The sequence below is a fragment of the Manacus candei genome, unplaced genomic scaffold (genome assembly GCF_025592945.1).
Source record: "Manacus candei isolate 608988 ecotype Guabito, Panama unplaced genomic scaffold, ASM2559294v1 h1tg000033l, whole genome shotgun sequence".
Lineage (NCBI taxonomy): Eukaryota > Metazoa > Chordata > Aves > Passeriformes > Pipridae > Manacus > Manacus candei.
This window is the reverse complement of record NW_026138081.1, coordinates 10526703-10552244: the sequence shown is the minus strand read 5'-3', so window position 1 is coordinate 10552244 and position 25542 is coordinate 10526703. Positions and strand designations below refer to the sequence as shown.

The 25542-nt window shown below is 46.4% G+C and overlaps 2 protein-coding genes across 9 annotated transcripts in view; one reads left to right on the top strand and one right to left on the bottom strand.

The window, feature by feature from the left end:
* The window catches only part of DDB2 (damage specific DNA binding protein 2), a 51726-nt gene that overhangs the window by 18252 nt on the left and 7932 nt on the right, over positions 1-25542 (bottom strand). Inside the window, exon 2 of one of the 2 annotated variants that reach the window (XM_051791905.1) lies at positions 23551-23652. The gene's annotated coding sequence lies outside the window, so the exon portion shown is untranslated. Of the gene's footprint in view, positions 1-754; positions 892-23550; positions 23653-25542 lie in introns of those variants that run through there. The other variant, XM_051791910.1, reaches the window with a different exon arrangement.
* On the top strand, positions 865-25542 carry PACSIN3 (protein kinase C and casein kinase substrate in neurons 3). Of its 7 annotated transcripts, none has more exons than XM_051791912.1 (12): positions 865-1008; positions 13238-13320; positions 14790-14890; positions 15334-15490; positions 16264-16499; positions 16893-17048; positions 17618-17793; positions 18628-18748; positions 19209-19345; positions 20008-20073; positions 20573-20733; positions 22317-25542. In XM_051791912.1, the coding sequence occupies exons 3-12, from the start codon at positions 14837-14839 to the stop codon at positions 22430-22432; spliced, it is 1380 nt and encodes a 459-aa protein (XP_051647872.1). In that variant the 5' UTR covers positions 865-1008; positions 13238-13320; positions 14790-14836; the 3' UTR covers positions 22433-25542. The 7 variants fall into 7 exon arrangements, with proteins under 7 accessions (XP_051647872.1, XP_051647876.1, XP_051647878.1 ...); XM_051791914.1 differs by lacking the exon at positions 865-1008 and adding an exon at positions 1245-1310; XM_051791913.1 differs by lacking the exon at positions 865-1008 and adding an exon at positions 2648-2738.

The window sequence follows — 25542 nt, the reverse complement described above, 5'->3', positions numbered from 1 at the left end:
AAACATCACTGTAAACCCACACATGGTCCTTGGAATTGTGTCCCAAGTCACTTGGAAGCAGTGAAGAGGAGGCAGGTCTCCCAGTGCTTCTCACAACAGCCTTGCCCCAGCGTCATGGTGAAATCGCACCTGGGGCCTGGCGTTAGAAATGGAATTGCTGACAGGCAAACTCCCTGGCATTCAGAAACACCTGGTGTCATCTTAAAGGCTATGACATCTTAAAGGCTTAAAGACAAGGTCCAGATTATTCAGACAGAGGTTTTCAGAGGAAAGGGAGAGTGACTGAAAACAGGATTGGGCTGAAAGATGGATGCCAAGCCAAACCGAGGTGAAGACAGTCTTCAAGCCCAGGGAGAGTGACCCACTTCATGCTCCCAAGCAAGAGCACAGCATTACACTTGGGTAGGAGCCGGCCTTGGGGAACCCGCTTGGGACTCCTGCTCCAGCACACCGGAGGCCAGCTGGCCGGCAGGGCACACAGGGGAACTAACTTAAAACCGACTAAAGCTCCAAAGCCAGTGGGCAACACGTACAGGAGCCCAACTCCTCACGGCAAGGCCGAGCGGGCAGCTCCTCACAGGGCCGCCACCCTCCCGCTCCCGCCGCCCACCACAACCGGGGGCCCGGCCGCTCAGACCTCGGCTGGCGCCCTCCTCACCCCGGGCCCAGGGCCGACCTCACGCCCTCCCCGTGGCGGGGAACGGCGACGGGAGCCGGAGCTGCCCTCCCAGCGCCCTGCCCCGGCCCCACCTGCCTGGACAGAGCCCGCTCCCGTTAATTGGATCAAGGGCCCGGCGGAGGGGGCGGGGAGGCGGGAGCTGTGTCGGAGCTGCTCCGCCGCCACCGGAGCGCCCCGAGAGCAGGGGTCGGGCCCGCCCCGCGGGAGCTGCTGGAGGCGGGGCGGAAGCCCCCGTGTCCCGCGGCTGAAATAGGGGGAGGGCTCAGCCTGCGGCCAGCCCAGGTGGCCGCTGCCCGCCGAACGTCCCGCCAAGTAGCGCTGCCTGCGAGGTAAGCGGTGGGATGACCTCTGCGGGGCTGTGTGTTCCACTCTCCTGGGCCGGGCGGCTTTCGGACCTGTGCCCCGTGGAGTGCTGGGGTCCTGGTGGCAGAGCTCATCCCAGTCCCGCCGCCGCCGCCTTCCCGCGGCGGGCAGCGCGGCGCGGGAGGGGCTGGCAGCTGCGAGGGAAAAGTTTCCTCATGGAAAGGGGGCGGGTGGGGGAGGCGGTGCCCGTCTGGGCGCTGCCTGTGGGTAGAAGGGGACCGGGAGGCGGCTCGGCGCAGTTCGGCTGGAGTCGCAGCGGAGACCCCCGGTAGGTGCGGAGGGGGGCGGCGCGGCCGGGAAGGGCGGCGGGGCTGCGATCCCCGGCAGGTTGTTAGCGGGCAGCTAGGGAAGCTCCCGGGAGAGCTCCGGTCCCTCCGCGTCCCTCGCAGCCCGGCCGCCAGCCCAACCCTCGGCGAGTGCCCCGCCGCCGGCCTCCCGGGGCCAGCTCGCCGCTGCCGCCGCCCCGTCGCTGGGGGTTGCCGAGGCTCCCCCTCCCTCCTTCCCTCCGGCGCCCGCGCCTCCGCTCCGCCGTGGGGACAGGGGCCCCTTTGTGCCGGATCCGCGCTGAGCTGCTTCCCACTCTGAAACAGGAGCCGCGGGCGCTGGCAGCGCTGTGGAGAAGGGGGATAAAGCGGCTTCCCAGGACCCCTTGGGGGAAGGGGCCGCGCCGGGGCCCGGGCTCAGGGCCGCTGCACTCCCTTGTCTCAGGGGATCCGTGTTGCCGGTCTGTGAGCCGGACTCCTGACAGCCGGATTGAGGAGTTCGGCAGGCGGGACAGTGCTCTTGCTCATTCTCTTCGTCCCTTCTGGCTGCCGACTGCAGGGAGGGGAGAGGAGGGCGGGGGGCAGGCACAGCGGGGCTGCCTGCGGCTGTGTCACTGGGCCCTGGCAGGCTGCTGGGGTTACCGTGTCCTCTGCAGCCCAGGGCAGGAAAAAGCTGATAAACATGGAGGGTGTTAGTGGGCCTGAACATCCAGTGCTTGAGAGGACAGTCTCATTTGTCACTGTTCACAGGAGGAGGGTTCCATGATCTCTGCAAGGCTATTGATAAGTGAAGCTAGCATGGCCCGAACGCATTAACCTGTTTCACCACTTTCTGTGCCAACTATGTGTTCTTCACTTGCTTCAGTTCTTCAGGCATGCAGAAGGCTCAGAGCTTGGTGGTGAGGGTGAGGTTAGCTGACCACTTCTGGATACTTGTTCCTGGCCCTCAGAAGTAGTCTGGCCTTTTCTTTCACTCTTTAACCCTGGAAACGCATGCTCCCTACCTCCTGAAACTGGAGATGAGCCTCTCTCCCCTTCAAATCAGCTGCCAGTCTAATTTGCACAAAGGAATTTTTGATATGAGGGTAATTGATTGCAGTACAGTACCAAAGCAGAGCCTCCCACTCCACCCTGGAATTGAAATGTCACTGAGAAGTCACTAAGCCTTACAGTGGGTGACACAAGTCATTCTGGGGGTGGTGTGGGAGCAGAATGTACAACTGTAGCATGTGGGCTAAAAATGACAGGGTCCAGATACTCCTTGCTCCAGGTGTGAGCTGGTCTCTGGGTGGAGTCAAAGTGGAGCTTCTCCCCATGCATTGCATAACTGGACACATTCTTTCAGGCAGGGATTCACCTTTCTCTGAAGTGCACAATGTGCTCTGCGTGAGATGGAGTCAGTTCTCCTTCGACTGTGTTTTGTGTAATTAATGGTATTTCACTAGAAGTTCCCTAAAATATTTGCTAGATTGTCCTTTGAGTTGCAGCTTGGAACAGAATGAATGTGTGAGCTGGATCAGCTGCCTGTTGCCTTCCCTATTCTGTGCCTGCTCTATTGTATTGCTTTATTGGCTTTTTTTTTTTTTTCTTCTGACCTATGAGTTTGAGCTTCTCTGGCTTGCCTGCGCTTGTTCAAGTGAAGACTGTCTTCTTCTCAGGCTGTAAAAACCAGTAACTTCAGTGCGTCAGCTATGCACAGGCCTGAGAACAACTGCCCACCTGTAACTCCATTATCGAATGTCAGCAAGTGAATAGGACTGTGTGTGACTGGACTACACTAAAATGCTGCAGGTCATTGGCAGACTGTTTGTAACCAAGTCATAAAAGCTTGAAAGTCTTGTGGACCCAAATTAATTTCTTCACAGGACAATGACTGGTGGTTTTAGTCATTTTAGGGTTTTGTGGCTTATACAAGACCTAGCCTGAACCTTCTGGGCTTTCCCTGGACAATTATGAATTTCCAATAAAAAAAATCTATACACACACACATATATATATTCGTTCAATAATATAGTCAGGTATATTTGTAATGTGACGACTTAGGAAATGCAGAGCTGTGAGAACACATCAGTCACTGCAGCAGGGGTGATGTGAGCGTCTGTCAAGAACTCATGATATCACCAAGCATGGCAAATACTGTATATTCTTTATTCCGGCCATCTTGAGGGCTGGAGGTTATTCAGTTGTTGTTTGATCTATTTGGTCTGTGTCATGGCTGACATCCAGGGATTGAACTGGGGACCTCAAAAGCTAAAAGTATCTGCTTGTACCCTGAGTGGAAAAAGCTATGCTCTTGATCAGCAAGCATTAATAAACTGCCATCTTGATCAACAAGCATTAACAATTTTTGCCATCAGCTGATCAGCGATGTGTGAATTTGGGCTGCTCTTGAGAGTTCATGGGGAAATGCCTAAACAATAGGGGAGCTGTTTAAGCCCTTTAAGAAGCTCTTATCTTTTTAAAGCAGACTTTGTGATCAGGCAAGCTATTTTATCACTAGTCAGTCAGTGTGATGGGTGTAGAGGGTACTCTGTGACAGGCAACTGTGTCAGATAAATTAAAAAAAAAAAGCCTTAATATTTTGGTTTGAGGCCATAGTGGATGGGTCAGAAAACAGTGGCTATTCCAGTACCTGGAAGTTTTCATGAAGAATTTGGGATTTTGCTCTTTGAACAATTACAAAAGATCTTTGAATCCATGGAGCAGTTAAGAAGCTATTCAAGCGGTAGCTTTTTGCTACTTCCTTGCAGCACGGTCACCACTGTAATTTAACATCCAAATGCACTCTGACTGTTTGGGCACAAATTTTTCCAGCATAACAAAGTGTAATGTCAGTGCAAATAGCCTGGTGCATCCTCTGCTATAATCATCCGGCTTTGTTTCAGTGACTGGTACATTAGTTTCAAGTTCCTTCAGGCTGAAGCTGGGCACTGCTGTAAGGCAGTAAGTGTGACTGGCATCCTAATCATATTTGAGCCTTCAGTGGTTTCTTCTTTCTGTGAATGGCATGATGGGAAAGAGCCTTTCAGACTTTGTGATAATCAGAATTTGTGTGTTAAATCTAGTGATTGTCACTGGGCACCGTAGTTTGTTGAAGAGGCATGTGAGATCTCTGTGGTGCCAGGGGCTTGGATCCAGAGGCATTAGGCTTGTGGGGGATTTTATCCTCTCTTAGAAGGTGATTGTGGTAGGAATCTGTTTATTGCAATATGTAAGTTCTTCCAGACTAGAGGAGTTAAAATTGCTGCAGGCAACCCATAACTAACAATGTTAGCAAGTCTTCAGCCTCCTCAGCCCTGTCTGTACTTTGAGCTTGTCCAACCTGCATCTCTTCTCTTTGTAGGAAGATATGGTCCTTACCTCCTGAGCTCTTGGGGCCATAGTCGATCTTTTCAGTTGCCTACAGGTAATTTTTTTGTTGTCAGTAGCTTCCTCCTGTCCCTTAGTACCCCTGCTGCCAAACCAAAACTCTCCTGGTCCTGAGTGTGCTGGGCTACATCAGCTGCACAGCTCTGCTGTGCAGAGCTCTGAAGTAGCTTTGCTGCCTTCTCTGACAAGGGCAAGAAGCTTTCATGAAGGATTGGGAGAAGATGCAGCATATTTCACTTGAATGATTCTGGATATTTACTTTTGCTCCTTAGTGTTTCCAGTCAGCTCTATCTTGTGCTAAGACTACTGATGTGTGGAAACCTGTGTGAAAGCCTGCTCTTGGCTCCAGCAGGCTTCTACCCCAATGCAAGCAAAAATTCAGGGTTTGAGCTGCTTCAGGAAGCATGAGGAGGGGGGAGATAAAGCCCACTGTATTGCTGTTGTGCTTGCAGTTTTTTAAAAAGCCTTCCAGTGTTCTTTCCTCACATGTCATGTTGAGTCCTGAGGACCAGAAACTGAGATCACTCCTTTGGGCAGTAGACTGAGAAAGCAGATGACATTGCAGTGATGCTGAACAGTTAAAATCTATCCTGTCACGTGGGCTGACTGTCCCATTTGCCTGTGTTCTCCTGGAGTCTTTTGGATAACATCTGGGATATGAAGTAATTTATATTAATAGTCCTGTCCTTCAGCTTGAGATCCAAAAATCTATTTGAAGAGGCACCACTGATACCAAAGAGCAGATTCTGTGTAGATACTGTGAAAGCAGATAAAAGTTGCTCCGTGACATATAGGACAATGAAATTCAAGAATAATGTGTGAAGTATTCGTGGCCTTTCAGTGGAAGAATTTCAGCCTTTCAGTATGTAAAGGGAGCTTATAAAAAAAGAGTGTGACTTTTACATGGATAGATGGAGATAGGACAAGGGGGAATGGTTTTAAACTAGAGGAGAGATTTAGATTAGATGTTATGAAGAAATTCTTTACTCAGAGGGTGGTGAGGCACTGGAATAGGTTGCCCAGAAAATCTGTGGATGCCTCATCCCTGGCAGTGTTCAAGGCCAGGTTGGATGGGGCTTTCAGCAGCCTGGTCTAGTGGGTTGCGTCTCTGCCCATGGAGGTGGGCTTGGAACTAGATGGTCTTTGAGGTCCCTTCCAACCCAAGACTTTCTATGATTTTATGAAGTATGAATCTCCACACTGCAGGCCAGTTCCTAATGGCTTTCCTACTTCAACTTTGTTGTCTTTGTGAATCTCTAGCAAATCTGTTAGAAAGGTATGAGAGTATCTTTAGGAATGAAATGTCTACGAAGTGAATAATCTGCCAAACTCTTCTTGAACCAGGAGATACTACAAAGGGAATCTGAATTACTGAATGTTCTCTTCAGTCCACAGAGCAAGCAATGCTTTCTTTCCACATGTCTGGACCCATAAAAGACTATGTGAAATGACTTGGTATAAAAGCTGGCATACAGTCCTTCCAGTTCATATGGTGTTGAAGTCTGCGTTACAGTTGCAGTTGTTTTTTATGCTGTTTAGATTTTCCTGCAAGGAAGCAATTGAGTAAACCTAGTTCTGGTGAAAAAAGGTGAACAAAGAGCCTTGCCATCAAAGTGGAGGAACTGATCACGCAGGGAACAGAAGTAATTACCTCATTCTTCTTTTTTACCATAAGAGATGTCTTAGCACTCCGTCTTACCTTATTCAGTTCTCAATTCAAGAAGTTGGTTTTTACTCCCTTCTATGGCCTGTTTGGGACTTGAAGGCCTCCAGGGAACTGGATGAACTTCAGAAATGCCTTGATGATGATGATCTTTCATGTTTTTGTCTACGTTAGATGAATATTTGGAAGGAAAGTATTCACATAATAAGCAGTTTTAGTAAATCAGCTTTTACCAAGTAAAACCAGAAATCTGTTTGATGCAATCATCATAGATAAAGAAATACAGTACTTTGAATTAATTGGCCCTGAAGGACGAATTTCTTGCCAACTCTTTATCTTCCATTTCCCCCTTCCTCAAAAGGCAGCCAATGGAAAATGGACTGTTGGTAAAGCCAGAAGTTGCAGAACTGCAGATGGCTTAAAAAACTAGTGTGACTTCCAAATGGGAGGAAGGGGCAGAGAGGGCTGGAGGTATCTGACTGCTGTGCAGTCTAGTGAAGTAAGAAACTACCAGAAGCTCAGTGTTAGAATGAATCTAACTAGCTTGTGGCTTCTCTAAAGGTTGCTTGATTGTATTGATTGAAGTCTGCTTCCTTAAGAGTTAATGCATTCAAGTAAACTTGATCCCTTCTCTGGGGGTTGAAAGGTGATTAAATCACAGAAGGAAAATATTCCATTGACAGGGACTTACTGGAGTTTGCTTCCTCACCCCTCACCTCCCCTCCCCTCTACCCCCAACTGCAGGAAACACGCGTGATCACCATTTCCCATTGCCTTCTTTACTCAGGGTTGGATGAGTCTGAGGCATTTTGTTCTGTTTTGATCAGTTCACATAAAGATCCAAACAAACAAAACTTCTTCCTTCAGGCTTAGTTGGAGTGGGTAGAGTAGCTCAGCCTGCTGTTACAATGAGTTACCTTTACTAAGTTACAGGCAACTGGATTATAGGATGGACTACTGATCTTGTCTTACCAGTCACTGAGTGAAAAAAAAAAAAACATTACCTGGTAAAAGGTAGATTAAATCCTGGAATTTTGCATTCAGTGCACAATGAGACTGCTGAGGAGGGATATAATAGCTTTGACTGGAGCTTTAAACACCTGTTTATCAGTGATTAAGGAAGAAAGAGCTTCCAGTTGTTTGGGGTCCCTTCTGATTAAAAGGGAAATGCTGACTTCATATATTTACTGGCAAGCTTGGTGTTTGCTTGCAGAGATGGATGCAGCAGGTTGGCAAGTACCCTGGGAAATACCCAGCATAGAAACAAACAAGAGGCTCAGGGAGTGGGACAGCAGAGATTGCAGGTTCTCAACATCTGCCTGGGTTAAAACCTTGCCGAGAGAATCGTAAGACAGGGAGTGAGAGCTGGGAAGTGGGCATGCTGACTAATGTGTGGAACAGGAGCAATGCTATTCACAGGACTAAGAAAGCAGGCTACTGTAGTGCTGTTCCTGGTAGCTTTCATGTGTGACTTCTTATTGAACTGTCAGCTGCTTCAGCTTGTAACTGCCTGTTAAGTACACAGACACAGTATACATGTTTAGATTATTCCAGCAACCATTTCAAATAAAAATGAACATGACCTGTTGCCCCATTGGAGTGTGGTACCCAGTGGTCCAACACTGATTTCCTCCCTCCTTTAACTCTGTATTTGAGATTATAATTTTTTTTTCTTAATAGGAAGCACAATTTTGGAAAAACTTAGAACATACCTTGATAGCCCAATACATTCTTTCATTAACATTGTCTCATACTGTTGGGTTAACCAGGATAGATCTGTGTTCCTGTAATACTAAAGATCTCCTACATCATATTGGAAACGAAAGCAGATTTTTTTCCTTTTCTTGGTAAAACAATTTCTGCCTGGTATAGCTATGTCAGCCAGGAATCTTAACCCTTAGATCAGCAGCAATGTATTAGTAGAAGCCTGTCCTGTAGCCTTGGCCACTGACAGGGAATAGCTAATAAATGTGGAAAGCTAATAAATGTGGAAAGTATTGAATTCTGCGTGAACATTTTGAAGACAACTTGGGTGATGCACGGGGCATGTCTGTCATCTGTACACTAGCTTGGTCTGAATGTGAAGGAGACCAATATAAAGAAGCTGTGGTCTGAAATAAGAGAGTATAATGAAGCAGCATGTAGAGTCAGTAGGTCAGTCCTTCAAGTGGAACAGGATCTTCTCTGTATTTTAGTACTTTGGTATAATCCTGAAGAATTTTGCTAGTGGACAGCCACATGATTTCTAGAGAATCATTGTCTGGGATACAGGCTTCAGTTACAGGCTTGCACACAGCTAAAGTGACCTCTGTGTGTAGTTGCTGTTCTCCCTGATGTTTCTCTGACCTTTCCCTGGCTGGAGAGATGAGCTGAAATCTTGCTTGAAACTGTATTAGGCAGCCCTGGCAGGCTTCAGTCCTTAGGGAGTGGCTGGGAAACACTGGCTTTCCCAGTCATGTGATTCTACTGAGGGTGTGACCACTGCACTAAGGGAAGTTTTGGAGGATCTTTGTGTTACTTGGCATCCTCTCTAGCAGTAGAGAACTGACCCCTCTGGAGAAAGGTGAGTATACCTGTAAATATCAATCCTCCTATATAATGGCAGTGGAGAGCACATTACTGGGCATCATCCCAGTTAATGGTTCAGAGCTATTGGATGTGCACTTCCAGAGATGGTGAGCCTGGAAAGGACACCTTGCCCCATGCCCCATTTCATTCTCTCCATCGGGGACCTTCCTAACTCTACTGTACCAGCAGCGATCCAGCTTCTTACACTGCTGGAGTCATGTGGAACCTCCTGGCTTCAGCTCCATTCTGACAAGTTAACAGGAGGAAAAAGAAAAAGGATTTCTTGCCCATCATTCTGTAAGGGGAGCCGGGCTGCCATCCTTCAGTGTATTTTAATTGTTCAGATTGAAACTTCAGATTCACCCTACACCAGAGTGCCCTGGAGTGAAAACAATACCTTCACCACTGTCTGCTACACAGAAAAGTAACTCTGGGAATCAAACAAATTGGCTGCAGAAAGTATCACATTGCTGCCTCGTGGTGTTAGTTGTTGTCTTGAGGTGGATATTAGTATAGCAGCCCATTCGTTATTGACACTCTAGCTTAGCTTGGCTTTAACACCTATATAGAAATTAGTCCATAATAAAAATGTGTCTCCACCAAAGCCTCAGTTACTAGATAAATATAACTCAGGTTATTCCTACATGTGTCTGCATCCAGCATTTGCTGTTGCAGTTAGGAAAGGGAAGAGGTATTGGGCAGAAGGCCTTGTCTGGTGCAGTGTACAAGCTCCATTTGTGTGGATGAATTCCTGCAGGGCTGCATGCACCAGCCTTTTGAGCTTTTTTAGAGTTCAGAGGCTTGATCTTGCAAACTTAGGAAAACAATTGCTTACAAGGAGTCTCAGGAGGCAGTCAAACAATGCACAGTGATGCCTTGGGCATTTGGAGGCTAGAAGTATTGGAATGTGATGTAGATGGAAGAGGATTTCTGTGGTTTACCTGCCTTAGGGAAAGCTTTCAGGGGAGAAGAGCTATTATTTCTGTTGGGTCTAGAAGTTTTCTTTGTGAATCAGGACACTGCTGCACAGATGTGAGAGCATGAAACAAAAAGGCACACCTTGCAGTGCTTAATTGGATTCACACATTTTTGAAAAGGAAGGTTTTAGTCTGACACCTTGGTCTGAGGGCAGGGATCTGTGGTCTGAGATGCATCCCTGACTGGATCGGGGTGAGACTAACAACATGGTTTAAAGGTAGAAACAGCTCTGTTATGCCAAGCCCTCTGGCATTTTCCTGAGTGGAGCTCAGAACCAGTGAAGCGGTCACGAGCCATTCCACCTCTTTGCAGCTAAAGAACAAGAGACATTTTTTGATAACTTAATAGGGACTTGATAGAAGGTGTAGCCTAATAATTATGTTGGTCCCTAAGAGAGAGCAGGTATTTGGGGGAAGGAGGGAAGTACCTTTTCTAACACTACTAGCAGAAATGGTTGTAGCTCTGCAGAAACCTCATTTGCATGGTTGAATTTGCCTAATGTTGGTGGTTGTAGCGGTGTCTGTGATGTCCTTATCCATAAACCTGTGGAGGTGTGAAATGAATAGCGATGTATTTACTCTTTCCCTCTTTCTTCAGAGAGCTTGTCTTGCAGGAGCTGCAGTGAGGTCTTAAGTAGCTCTTAACTGTGAGAGCTGATAGAGGACGGTAGGGATAAACATTCCTTTGCCCTGCAAATATGATTTGCTAAATAGCTTTCTCTTAGCAGAGGTGGCAGTGGCATCAGCAGGAGTCTTGTATCTGGCACTGACCCACATGAAACTCTAGTTGACCCAGTATAACTCCAGCTACATTTCCAATACTGTACAGGCTCTGCTACCTCTCCTGAATCATTTGGCGGCTCTTGTTATATCAGGCTGTCGACAAGGTATTCGTGTCATCTCTGCTGTAAAACAGCCTCCAAGATTTGGCATGTAGGGCATATACTTGCTTTTTCTGTCAAACTCTGGTTTTCCCTGGTCTCAAGCTCTTGGTGGCTCACAACACATGGTATTTCAGGAATAGCTAGGCATGAAGGGATGGACTGCCAGTCTACTTGCTCTTCTTGGGCTCAGGGTGACGGCAGCAGCTGTTCTTCAGCGTCTCTGTCCAGTACTAAGTACCTTCCCTATGTCTGCATGCAGATCCAATTTGATCTGACTGACATGGGGTCATGGAGTATGTAAACTCCAGAAAAAGCCTGGCAGAAAAGGGTCTTCCTTGTTCTCTGACTTTTGCTTCTAACAAGCTAGATTTTTCTGGACTTCTGTAAAGTCTGTTCAACTGCTATGGAAATATGTATTCAGCTGGCTGCTATTCAGGTCATGAAAATTAGCCTGAAATATTATAGAAATATCCTACTTTATTGTATTCTCCCACCTAGCTTCGGTAGTGATGACTACAGTAGACCCTTGAGCTGTGGGATGCCACATGATATTATGGATGCTGAAAATCACATGAATTCAAAAGCTGATTGAAGAAATTAATGAAAGAGAAATCTGTTGAGTGTTCATTCATAGGTGCCAGGTCCAGCTCAGGAAGATCCTGTCAGCAAATGGTTAGAGGCTTGGAGAGTATGCAGGGAGGCATCATGTATGCTTGCTCTGCTCTCAAAACGAGGGAAGGTATCTGCTTTTGGCTGCTGTCTACAGAGGCTATGCAGCCATGATAAACCTTAGTCTGATCCACAGAGCTACCTACTATTATATTTCAGAGCCTGTTAGTCTTAGTGATAGTAAAACTGGTTATTTGGGTTTATAACTTCTGAGAAAGTAGGGCAGGTATTGCTCAAATTCTAACATGGAAACTGCGGAAAGAATGGATTCAGGTTTCAGAATGGTTTGGAGTTTTTTCAGGGTTTTTTGCCTGACTGTCCCTCGAATGAACAAGCACATAGTGACACACAACAGCTTTCCACATTTACCCCCCAAATTCTAGCACTGTGTAGTCAGCCTGAATTGGAAACCAGAGATGGAAGGCATGTTTGTGATTCATTGCTTCCTGATAAACTGGGGATGGGGGTGTGGTGTGGAAAAAGTGATACAGCCTTCATGTGTCATATATAATTGATCTGTCTTCATCAGGAGAAAGAAGGAAAGAAAGGATCTGGGACAGTTTTAAATATACTTTAACATAGCAATTTCAGGAATGTGTAGTCTGGTTTTATTGGGGACTACTAGGAAGCCTTAGAAGGTTTATGATGAGCTTTAGCCTTTTGTCCAGTGACCTGGACCATGCAAAAGGGTCACAACTCTTCTCTCCCAGCCTCCCCCCCTCTTCCTCACCAAAGGTCATTAGTCTCTTTGCAATAACCCATCTGCTTTTCTTTCCTTCCTTCTCTTTTCCTACCTTCTTTCATTTCTTCTCAAAAATGGTCTTACTGTCTGACTAAAAATCCCACTTCCAAGTTTTGCAGTTTCTTCTCTGTTTCCTAATCATCCAGCCTCAGCTGAGTGAATACTGGTGACTGAGAAGGGATTTTTTTGCTTGTCTGTTGTTGAGTTTGGTTTTTTTTAAATAAATAAACTTTTACATTGAAGTAAATACCCAGGGACGTAAATGTAAGATAAACAAAAATGCCTCATTCAGCCCTTTCTTTCCTTAGCCTCTGCTTCTCTTTGCTCTGTGGAAAGTTGGTGACAGTTACCTGTACCATAATGGCAAAATAAAGTATTTCTGAGAATGTGATAGGAACAGCTAACAGAACCAAGGAATAAAAAAAGCTCTCCTGATAGAGAGCCACATCCTACCAGGGCAGTGCTAGGTGCTCTGCTACTAAAGGGACTCTAGACCAGAATATGCACTCTGATGAGTTTTGGTTTTATTTTTTGAATGTAGAATTATCAAGTCCTTTGACTTGTATATAAATCCTCTTCATTTAAAAGGGACTGGAAAAAGTATATGTGTGTATGTGTCCTTCTCTTTTTCTCCCAAAGCCAGCTATTTGTAAAAGTGTGTGCAGCAGTGCATGAAGGCAGTGGGGTTTGCTGCATTGGACACTGTCCAGTGGGGGGGGACCAGGCCCCACATAGGGTGCCTGGGGCATGTGCTTATTTTAGGCCTTTCTGTTCCCCGTGCTCAGCTGTTGTGATGCTACCTTTCCCGCACAGTGCTGTCATGCTGCCCCAGTGTTTCTATTTTAACTCTCTGGGGCTAGATCTTGTGACACAAGGATTTGGCATCTCTGCTACATGCTGGAACATGGCATCTTGGGAGGCACGCTGGCTGCAGTTGCTATATCAGAGGGTGCCCCTCCTAAGTAACTAGTAGAAGGGGGACATCCCTAGGATTGCAGCGCATCAGAACAGGCATCATCCCTGTAAAGTGTCTGACCGTGCCCATCTCTGTCTCCTGCAGTCGTTTTTCAGAGTTTGAAGAGCTTGAGACATACTTGCCAGCTTCCCACTGCTCCCCTGCAGCATCTCGCTTTCCGCTTTCAGGTATGTGGTTACTGGGACAGCGGTAGAGTTGCATGCCCCAGAGGCATGTAAGGTGGCTTTGGGGCCAGCTGACCAACAGTGGGGAGGGAGGACAGGGACAGATGGTTTGGTGGAAGTATTCATCATTTTTCAAGGTTTGCCCACCTGAATGTCACATCCCATTTAACAACGTGCTTCAGTGACTGGAATTCAGCACTTCCAGCCTTCTGAAGAATGCTGGAGGAACAGCATTAATATATTTCTGACACACTCCATGGGATGACACTGGGCAAACAGAGCCAAATGTGGGAAATTCTTGCAGCCTGTGTTGGGGTGCTTCACTGTGTGGCTTGTGACACTGAGAAGGATTTGCCGGAGGTGGGAGATGTGGATTCTTGACCTGATCTTCATCTGTGGGCTCTGTGGGCTGACAGAATGAGCAGATACCTCTCTGGGGTGTGAGGGAAGCTTTTTATAACTAGGAATGTGCAAGAGGAGAAGGGGCAGCAAAGGCCACATATGCTGCAGTAACCTAGGCTTGCCTAGAAAGGACTGGGTTTGTCAGCAAGTGACTGGGCTTGGGTCTTTTCATGTTACTCCTGCTCTCATTCCTGCACAAGAACAACCCTGAGCCTCTCTCTAAGGAATTCATAGAATTGCACCGTGTCAGGAACAAACTGGCAGTGCAGGCTAGCACAGGGAAATGGGCAGAAGTTCTGAGACAGTGGAGAATGAGAAAAAGCTTTTACTTTCCAGCCTAGATTTTGAGCCTAATGCAGTAAGACTTGAGGGTAGTGAAAATGCCAGCTGTGCTGGGCTGTTTCTAGGGAAGCAGTGCTGGGTAACAGGCATGTATGCTGTGCTGCTTTTTGGCTGAGTGTGCCCCAGCATGTTTCTGTACTTCTGCTCAAGCCCAGCTCAGCTGGTGGGCAGCTTGTAGGGCTCCTCCCCATTCAAGACATGCCTGCCTGCTGACTGCTCAACCTTGTTTTCTCCACTCAGTTGTTGTAATCCCGTAATCCTGAGTCATACTGGGAAGCTGGAGTCATCCCATTGACAGAAGACTTACTAAAATCTTTCAAGGCAGATTTCAAATAGCTTTAGCTACCTCAGTTTCTGCTACCCTCTTGAGGGCCTTGGTTAAGAAAGGAATCTCTGCAAAGATATCTGGTGCTGCTGGAGAGTATTGGATTCACGAGCATCTACAATATCTGTACAGCCAAGGTTTAGCAAGATTGTCTTCTACAAAATCCTTTCCTAATGTGTTACAGGCCTGCCAAGGTGGCCTCCTGTCTGCAGGGAGGGAGGAGGCTGGTTCAGTCCTGGGCATCTGCTAGACCTGGCCATCTGCAGCTGAAGGGGCAGTGATGCCAGTACTTGACTGTACGGTAGCAAGTTGGGCTCCTCCAGCTCCAAGAGTCATGGAGAACTGTGCTGTCTTCAAAGGCTCAGCCAATGCTGTGTTTGAAATCACTTTTCTCTCCTCTCAGGTTAACTGAAATCTGCAAAAATTCTGTGCTGCAAGAAAAAGGGGGTGATGTCATCAGAAGATGATGCTGGTGGGGAGGCTCCTGGGGGCAGTTTCTGGGAGGTAAGGAAGGATAATTGGAGTGTAAGGGAAGTAGGAATGTTGTCTTACCACCCATCGCCCATCAGTGGAATTAGGGGGTTGGGTTCCAGGTTTGTGGGTGACATGTTGCCCTTGCAAAGTGGAAGGAAGGAACTGGGGGGAGGTTCAGCACCATGCTGTGTGTTACTGCAGGGAGGAGGTGACCCTTTCTTTCGCAGATTCTGTGGAGTTCCTTGTTCAGCTGACACTGATCTGAGGTGTGAGAGAAGCAAGCACAGCATCTCAGCTTCTTCCCTCCAGTGCTGTGTCTGCCTGAGAGAGTGTCAGAGGAGGGTCTGAACTCAGATGCTGGCTTCAGAAGGGCCTACACTCCCTCCCCATGCAATGACCGACCTGCTGCTGTCTGTTCTGAAGGAACGTGAAAGTCAGTACAGCATAAACAGTAATGCTGTGTGAAATTTCAGGCTGGAAACTACAAGCGAACAGTGAAGCGTGTGGATGACGGCTACCGGCTCTGCAATGACTTAATCTCCTGCTTCCAGGAGCGAGCCAAGATAGAGAAGAACTATGCCCAACAGCTAACAGAGTGGTCCCGTAAGTGGAGGACCAATGTGGAGAGAGGTAAAGTTGGCAGATTGGACTGGGAGCAGAAAGCAATTATGCGCTCTCTTCCTGGAGTGCTATCTCTTACTGAGATGACACTGGTTCTGTGGGGGACAGGCTTCCCTTCCCCTGGAAGGAGGTGGCTTTCTTGGGTGTCTTTTTTGTCTGTGTGTCTGTTTTTGTAGTTAGTCCTCTGATTCACTCGGAGAGGTGTTCACTACATTGTCATGTGTTTGGTTACAAAAGAAAAAAGATCCTTTTGCTTAGTTTGGCAAGTCCTTGGGCAGCTCAAGTCTTAAAGGAAGCTGCAGATATCCCTTTTTGAGGATGGCTTGGCTGTTTCTCCTCCTCCAGTCAGAGCATAACTCCTAATGCTATGATTTAGTGGCAGTGTGCTCAAACTGATAGTGTCTCACAAAGTAACAGGAAACAGCAGGACAGATGTCCCAAAGGACCTACTGATCTGTGGAGCAGAAGCTTAGCCTCAGTCATGAACTAGTGTTGCTATCTGTCAAGCTCAGGGAAAATCTGTGAAGAGAATTTTTTACAGAAACTTTCTCCTAACAGGGACTATCTGGGACAGCTGAGGCTGCCTGAAAGAAATGCCCATCTGTAACAGCCAGTCTAGATGCTGCCTGGTGGGTCTGTGGAGAACAGTTAATGCTGAATTGTGCGATGGGGCAAAATTAAGGAAGTGACTCTACTGGTAGATGTATGTAGGAGGGGAAAAGATGCGCTTTCCTTTCTGTGGGCAGGAGGTATAAGAGTCCCTTTGGTGCTTATTCCTGCAGGTCCACAGTATGGTACTCTGGAAAAGGCCTGGCATGCCTTCCTGACAGCTGCAGACAAACTGAGTGAAATTCACTTAGCTGTACGGAACCACCTGGCTGGTGAAGACTCAGATAAGATCAAGGCCTGGCAGAAGGAGGCCTACCACAAGCAGATGATTGGAGGCTTCAAGGAAACAAAGGATGCAGAGGATGGGTTCCGAAAAGCCCAGAAACCCTGGGTGAAGAAGATGAAAGACGTGAGCAAAGTGTGAATGGGGAAGGAGAGATTAGGGCAGTTGAGCTGCCTGATTGCAGAGCCAGTGGGCAAACAAACTGAGTTTAGGCAGAGTAGCAGAGAATTCCAGAGAGGGAGGGATGTCTAGATGGTCTCTTGTTCTTGTGGTTTTATAACTTCCTTTGCACGTGGGAAGACTTTGGTAACAGGTTCTGTATTCCTGCATAGCAGGTGAACACTGAAAAAGAAATCATTTGAAGGTACCTCTTCCCATTGGAGCATTGTTTACTAAATGCCAAATCGGCATTCCTAGTAGGTTGGTGCAGACTGTAACAAATGTTAACGTGCCTTCTCTGAGTATTGGAGGATCAGTGTGGGCTGGATCATCACTTTCTCTGCATTCCTCCTCCTACAGGTGGAGACTTCTAAGAAAAACTATCATGCAGCCCGGAAGGAGGAGAAAACAGCCCATACAAGAGAGAACCATGCCAAGGCAGACTCAACTGTCTCACAGGAACAGCTGCGCAAGTTGCAGGAGCGTGTAGAGAAGTGCACTCAGGAGGCTGAGAAGGTGAGAGTATGTTATATGGATGTGGGTCACAAGGATACTCCTTTCAAGGAAAAAGCACTGGTTGTAATGTCACTCAGTGAAATGGCTCCTGCTGAAGGAGGAGCAGGTTGTCCTGCTGAAGGACAACCTCCTGTTGTCTGAGGTTTTAGTGAGCTAGACTGAGATTTCAGTAACTAAGGTCTCTGTCTTTGAAGTTGGGTAAGATCTAATTTGTAAGTGAATTTAAAATAAAAAAAGGAAAAAAGTGTAGGGGATTTGGTGCAGGGGGTGGAACCTGTAGAGCTGAAGACTTTGCTACCAAAAGTAGCTGATTTGCCTGTCTACATGAGTGAATGTGTGGAAGGTCCTCTATGGAAGAGAGTAGCAAGGAAGGACAGGGAACTTGCAAGAATATTAGGAGAGCAATGGACTGGGATACCAGCTGTGGGACTACTTCTTTCTTTGGTGTGTTTGTTCAACAGTGCAGGGGGGAAAAAACTTGTCAGTCCCAAGCTAGAGTAGGGGGAATGTTGCTGGTTTGACATCAGGGCAACACATCTCACCGTTGCTGTCCTCCTGTGTTGATACAGTGCAAGGATCAATATGAGAAGATGCTGGAAGAGTTGAACCGCTACAATCCCCGCTACATGGAGGACATGGAGCAAGTGTTTGAGGGCTGTCAGGAGGCAGAGCGCAAGCGATTGTCCTTCTTTAAGGAGATGCTCCTGAATCTTCACCAGCATCTCAACCTCTCCACCAGCGAAAGGTACCAGCCCTGATACAGGAGGGAATTCTACCAGCTTGGAGTGCTGTAGGCTCTGGTGAGGGGTGCCAATTCTGGTGTCAGTGAAAGAGAGCCGGCTACTTGCATCACCAGGTTTTGTTCTTTCCCCTTTAAAGTGTATCTTAGAACCGGTATTTGGTCCCTTTAGACTGACCAAATACCTCAGAGTGCTGGTATCTCTGAGGGCAATGCCAGGCTTCCCTATGAGGATTTTCTCTCTTTGAACACTTCCTCTTTCACTACTGTCCAGTACTGTCCTGTGGGTGTGTTTCTATTCTATGAAATGCCTCCATGTTTCTACATGTAATCCCAGTCTGAGGAATGCAGCTCTGTTGCTTTCTGGTATCTATAGTTATTCCACCCATTTTGTCCTGAGTAGAGACCTTTTGTGAAATAATAACTGTAAAGCCCACAAGTTGCCCTTAAGTAGGGCTTACACAGGGAAAATAGTTGCAGTCAAAAATCTTCTGTGCCCCTGTACTTTTAAGGTAGAGGCAACAAATGTGAGCCACCTCCCTGTCTGTGTGCAAGAACGTGCCAGGTTCTTTCAGTGCGCGCTTAATGAGCTGTGCTGAGAGCTGGCACTTGTTAGCCAGTGCCACACCAAACAAGCCTGTCCTGTTTGCCAGGCTGACTCTTCTGTAAGGGTGGCTGTGTTTTCCAAGGGCTGAACAGGTGCTGCTCTAGGATCCTTAATCCTGTGGGATTTAGGATGCTGTGTAATTGTGCATTAATTTAATCTCTTCCTTCCAACTTGGCTTTTGGGAAACTGCTGAGAAACTTGGTTACTGGTGGTTCTGTCTGTTCTGGTCATAGCTTTCATGCGTTGTATCGAGATCTCCACCAAGTCATCGTGGCTGCAGACAACCAGGAGGACCTGAAGTGGTGGCGCAACACTCATGGACCGGGCATGGCGATGAATTGGCCTCAGTTTGAGGTGATGTAGCGTTCTAGAGTGTACTATTTCCAAACAATTAGCTGCTTTACTGAAATTGGGGGATTACTAGTCTTGTGTTGGAGAGACCGTGTCTTTGCTCAGCAGGCTCAGGATGTTAAGCTCTTCTAAAATTGCTGTTGTGTTGCAAGCTGTTTGGTGCCCAAAGGGACATATGCAACCCTGCCAAACCGCAAATATTCCAGCCATCGAGCTGCAAGGTTGAAAAACAGGAGGTGGCTCAGGGCCTTCTGACAAGCTCCTGTGATAATTTCCTCACAGCTGGTTGTTGCACCTTGGAATTCAATAGAAGTGAGCCTGCTATGCCAGCAAGGCCATTGGGCTAACCAGCTCAGCTGCTACTGAAGTACGACCTGGTCTTCTGTCCTGTACTGGGCAAAAACGATGCACAGAACTTTTCTGTCTGAGTGGCTTGATAGTGTTACTGGTTTTCCTTGAACAGGAATGGTCCCTTGAAACACAGCGGCAAATCACCAAGAAGGAGAAGAGTGGCAAGATGGCTGATGATGTCACACTGACCAGCATTATGCCTACACGAGATGGTGTTGTCTCACAGACCCCTCTGCAGACAAGGCAGAGGTAAGGGCAGAAGTCTGGGATACATCAGTTAGTGCTGCCTAGGGTCATGCATGAATTGGATTGAGAGGAGTGATCTCTTCCTTAACTTCCTGTCTCTTGCCCATGGCCTTGCCTGTGTCACTCTGGAAAAGACCAGGTAGAAAAGGCGGTTTAGGGTAGCTGTTTGGATTTGGTTTGGGTTGGTTTGTTTGTTTGTTTTTTTCCAGTACATGCTGCCTCACAAGATGCATTCCTTGTAAAGATCCTTCTAGTGACAAGACTTAGCCCAATCAGGCTAATGTTGTGTGATTCTGGCATGCATTTCCCTGATTCTTCTTCCTCCTTCCAGACAGAGTGAGAAGAGTTGGGAACTGGCAGCTTTGCCAGTTGGCTGTGTGGTTTCCTAAGTGCAGGCATCAGATTTTTATTGTTTTTCCCTGGCATGGTGCTGAGTACTACCTGACAAGTCTGGGTATAGCTGCTTCCCTTGCCAGGAAGCAAGCTGGAGAATAGGGAGAGGCTGAACAGACTCGTCCTACTGTTCCAGTAGCTGTCCTGCTTTAAAAGGTGAACTCTGGCCTAAGTAAACTGAGCAGAGAAGAATGGGGATATCAAGATTTCTCAGGGCCACTATTGTATTTCACAGTCTATTGGATTCAGGGGCCCTATTTGTCAATCTACAGGTTTTCCTATCAAGAGGAGCAGAACAGCCTCTTCTATGACACCCTGAAGGCACCCACCCATGTGAAGTTAGTATGGAACACAGCCTCTTCAGGGGTTTTTGGGTTCCAGGTGTCTGTCCTCTGCTGCTCTTCACTTCTGCTCTTGTTCCTGACTTGGAAAACATAAATCCAGATATCTCTTTAGAATGGGAAACATGGTTCTTCCTCTGTCTTATTCTTGTCTGGAATAATTCTGGACATAGCTGGGCTCTCCAGTTAGGATTGGCCTTTCTTGTATAAGAGGGTCTGCTAGAGGAGGATTGGATCATGAAGGGTGTGCATGTGTGAAAATACTTTGAGTGAGTTACCCTACTTGCCCTCAAGGCTCTAATGCTAGGATGCTTACAGCAGAATCTAGTATCTCCGGGGTCTGTTCACCCTCACTTGGCTGTTGGGCATCTTGCACCCTGTTCTATAGCAGAGCAGTCCCGGGGGGAGTCAGGGTGGTGTGTGATTCAGGAGGAGGTGGGTGAGAGATGAATTTACTAACAACCATATTGTCCCCTCTTGCCTTCCACATACAAAGCGGAGAGAAGGAAGACATTTCAGAGTGGTCAGATGGAGACACTCCCAAGAAGTGCCTGGATGCCAATGGGCACGAGGAGGACATAAAGGTACCAGGAGTGCGGGTACGAGCACTGTACGATTACACAGGACAGGAGGCTGATGAGCTGAGCTTTAAAGCAGGTACAGAAGCACTAATCTCTTACTAACCTTTTGCTGTCCTCACTTGGGCTGACTGACTGAAATACTCTAAGAACTGGATGTCCCCTTGAAAACTGATACTTATTCTTCTTCCCTTGGTCTGATGCATTGCCAGCTCCTGTGAGGTGGATGGTACATTGGGAAGTCCAACTCGTTCTAGACTAAAAGACAGTGAGGCCGCATGAAAAGAGGCTGTCTAGGCCTTGGACACAGTGTAGGGAGAGCAGACCCCAAGGGATAAAACAGATCCTTCTTCCCTCCTCGAGGCATTTATTCTACATTGTATCTTGAGACTTTATGAAATGCTTCTCCCTTGTACCATTGATATAAAAATTCCATAGGTGGTCTGGATTGTCCTTTGAAATAACGTGAACATTGATATTTTGGGAGAAAGCTGAGCTGACTGACATGCACTACTGAAGGCAGAGTTCAACTGGCAAAAAACCAGCTGTTGCTCAAAATGGGTATCTTGAGAATGGAGATTCTTGCTTGCAGCAGAGGATTGAGTGCTGAAGCAAACAGACCCTTTCCCTTTCCTTCCTGCACATAAATTAGTTTGCATGTGCCCTCTTCTCAACTTCAAGAGGACATCTGGGTCTTGGGAGTGTCTCTCTCATCTCACTTGTTTTGAGTTTTACATGGTATCTCTGTGCAATAGTGCTCCAAAATACACCTGTTTTAAAAAGGCACTGAAGTCCTTTAGTAGCAGGGCTTGTGCCTGAGACCGGTATCTGTGCTGCAGTGTTAGCATACTAGTAAACTTCTAACACTAACTTGTGGCTTTTAAAATATTTCACAGTATGGGTGCTCTAGACCTTGACTGCTCTCTTTTCCCACCCAGCAGATGCAATGGGGTATGACTTCTTAGGTTCAGTCATCTCCTTTCCAAAGCTGTTCTGAGCAACATGCAGCAGTAAGGCTTCAGCTTGACAGCAATGACTTTCTGAACCTCTGCCAGTGTGGGATGTGCCTACTGATGCAGTCAGACCTCCCTTTCTGGCAAAAATATGACCTTCTACTGGTGGAGAAGGGGACCTCTCTACCCTTCCCAAAGTAGATGTGGCATGGTTAAAAGCCTTTCCTGGTCAAAGTCTGTGAAATTAGTTGATTGCATGCCTTGCTGGCTAAACCAGACACTTCATCATGAAACAGGCATGGAACAAAGCTTAGCAGTTTCTTATGTTTCCTTCCCACTTGCCTACCAGAGGAGCCACTAAGAAGAAAATCTGAGATCCTTCTGATTGCTCTGGCTTGTAAGCATGTTCCTTGGGGCAGGAAAGCAGGCAGAACTATAGGGCACAAAAGTATTTCTGATGTTGAATAGCATAAGTGAAGGCCTGTTTAAATTCCTTGGCCTAGGGGATGGTATCAATCACAGATACTGAAGAGGTTAGTAACTCTGGCTTTGATTTAACTGTGCAATATGATACAGAGTGTTGATAAGGGGAGAAAAGTGTGGTGATTCAGACCAATAGGTCTTGCTTTTTATCAAGTCTTCTGAGGTGGGTAAAAATGCCATGCTGCCTTTCTCAAGGCTGCTTCCTAATGCATGTTTTTACTTTTAGGTGAAGAACTAATGAAGATCAGTGAGGAAGATGAGCAGGGCTGGTGCAAGGGCCAACTTCTCACTGGCCAAGTTGGACTCTATCCTGCTAATTATGTTGAGAAGGTTGGCTCATGATTGCTGCTGCCCTGCCAGTGCCTCACAGCCATACCAGCATCTCCTGCAGAGGTCACTGGGTCACTCTTGGCCCCAATACACCTTTGCAGTATATCCAGCAACTTCTGGACTTTGAGGGCACATATTCCATGTAACTAATGCTTCATTTTAAGCACCTAGATATATAGGGATTTTCTAAAAAATAAACAAGGATGAATTAAGACTTCTCTGACTGAGCACTATAGTAGCGTAGGAGTGCAGAGAGAAACAGATCCTTTTGACTTGCACTCAGTGCAAGGAGATAACTGTTTTCATGTGACACTAAAACAGAAATCACATTTCCTTGGCTTCAATGCACATACATCTATAGGGTGTTGAGTCTGCCCTGTTCCCAGGCTTCCTGTTCAAGGAATTTTGGATGTGCACGGTAATAGGGAACTTGTATTATTTCCCCTTTTTAGCTCAGTCAGGCTGACTGGCAGAAATCTATTTATTCTTCCCCATCTTTCATAAGTCTTCAGTATCCCTAACCTGCAAGCCTGTTGGCTTCCTTGGTACGGCAGCTGGTACAAGTGATACACTTTCAACAACCTGGATATCCCCTTCCACTGCCCTCATATTTATTGGGATAACCCCAGGATGGATGATAGTATAGCTGGGGAACAGGAAAAAGAAGCTTCTATCTTGCATGATGTGGCTGTTCAGACTAACAAGTCTAACAGAACTGTCTGGCTCCCTGAGCTAAAGTGGGCCTTGACACGTGCTGAAGGCTGGTTTTAACAAAATAACAGCCACATTGCAGTTCTGCTCTTCTTAGGACAGCTACATCCACTGCTATGTGTTGGGGTTTCTAATGCATCTAGATAATTTTGGATACACCTCTTTTCATGAACACTCAGTGCATAGCAGAGACCCTCTTTTCTTCTCCTACATCTTCTTGCCTTATGCAGGGCCAGAAGTGCACTCCCTGTTTTGCCAAAGCTACCCTATGCTGTGATGAGGGGCTACACAGCATGGAAGCTGCCTGCTGGCTAGGACAACGTTAGTTATAGAGGAGTAACTCCCCTTCTAGTCCTGAATTGCTGCAGTTGATAAGTGCCATTCAGCAGGAGAAGATGTATCAAACATCTTTATCTCACCTGTCTTTCTGCTCTTGAAAGTCTCTGAGGCTGCTGAGACAAAGTGGGATCCTGATCCTAGTGTTCTTCATATTCAAACATAAGGACTGGTAAGCCCTAGAGCTTGAGAGAACAAAAAGAAAAAAAAATGAAAAGCTCCCATTGTTGGAGAAACAAAGAAAAACAAGCAAAATGGCTTACTTAGTACATCTGCTTGAACCTGCTGCTGAAATGCATTGCGAGTTTGTAGTAGTGTTCTGTAGCTGAATTCTGAGTCTGGCTTAGCCTGAGTGAGTAACCTGGTTAAGTCAGGTGCACAGAACTCAGCTGAGCCTCCACCAACCACACGTGGTGAACTGCTTCAGAGCTGTTTGGAAAAAGGATGATACATATAAGTCTGAAGTCGTATGTGAGCACTGGGATTAAAGACCAATAGAATGTTAACAGCAGCTAGTAAACCAAAATGGACAAATTCAAATACTGTTAGTTTATGAGAGATTAAAGTATCACAAACATCTCCTTGCCTGCCTGACAGAGCAGAAATTAAACCTTTTGTAGCACACAGGATGCCTTGAAATGCAGTTTGCCATGGACAAAGTGATCAGAGACTAATGCTATTTAGTGTTCTTGTGAGACCGCAGAAACACATCAGTTGAAAGGTTTTGAAAGTATCTCTAGCACTGTACTTCATGAATGGGGAGAGGGGTGCAAACCAAAAGAACAAGGCTAAAGCACTTTGTTCTGAATCTGTTATTTCTTAAGAAAAAATATTTCCAAAAGGCAATTAAAGATTTAAGCAACAGACATTAAAAAATGCCTGGATTGAGCTATGAATTTACCTATTATTCTATGTTCAATATCTGAAGAAACCTCTAAGCTTATGCCATGTAAGATGTGTTGGTGTATAAGCACTTGGATTTATTTAAAGATCTTGTCTCTTCTTTCAGTTCTGTGTCCCAGGTAAATTGTCATTAGTGTTGTACAGTAATTGCAAGTGTTCCACTTGCTGACCCACAACAGAATGATTTGTTGCTCCTTTGTCCTAGCACACATGAATATGAAGACATGACAGGCTTGTGAGATAACTCAGACAAAGTCAGTTATAAAATGACCTGAGGTGTTCTGTAGTCAGTACTGAAATTTACCTGGTTAGACTGGATATTTTCAAACACTAATGCTTGACTTTCATGTAAGGTCAAAAAATTGTAGAAGTTACAAAGGATAACATGGAAACTTGACTTCCGATTCCTCTTCGGAGTTCAAGTCAGGCTGTAATTTGGGATGGAGTTAGGTGTGGCCAGAGTGTGCTAGAGGACAGAAATGCCCAGCAGACAGGACCTCTGATTACAGTATAACCAACCTGAAATTCCACAGGACAAAGTCTGAACAGACTTGTTTGTCCTAGGAAAACATGACCACCTGATTATAATGGGCTGCTTGAAGGTTTCCAGAAATAGTGACATACTGGAGCTTATGTGAACAAGTCCCCTAAGGAATGTTTGCACATCAAAAGTCCTGCCAAGAGCTGAAGTAATGGACAGCAGACAACACATCAAGAATGAAGAATTGCTTGGCTGGGCTGTACCTCATAAACTGGCATGGCACTTAGCCCTGGCTGCCCAAAACCATCTGGATTAGTAAAAGAGAGTCTGTGTAGTAAAGAACCAGCTGGAGGGGAGTAAAAAAAAAACCAACAAAACCCACATCTAATGATCTTATTTTAAACTAATAACTCTGCCTGGAGACTTGGTTTCACACAGAAGCAAAGGAGGTTTTGTTAACCACAAAGGCTCAAGTTGAAACTTGCCATCCATGCCATGCCAAAAGTTTTGTGTGCAGAGACATGTACACATGAACTAATTGCTGTGCCTGAATTCCAGAAGGCCAGTGAAGCCTTCTCCCATGGTTTCTGTAAAAACATACAGATGCATCTCTGTGCCTGATGGACAACACACTGAAAAAGTATCTAGTCATATTTTATTTTTTAATAAAGATGCTCCTTTACAGCTCATA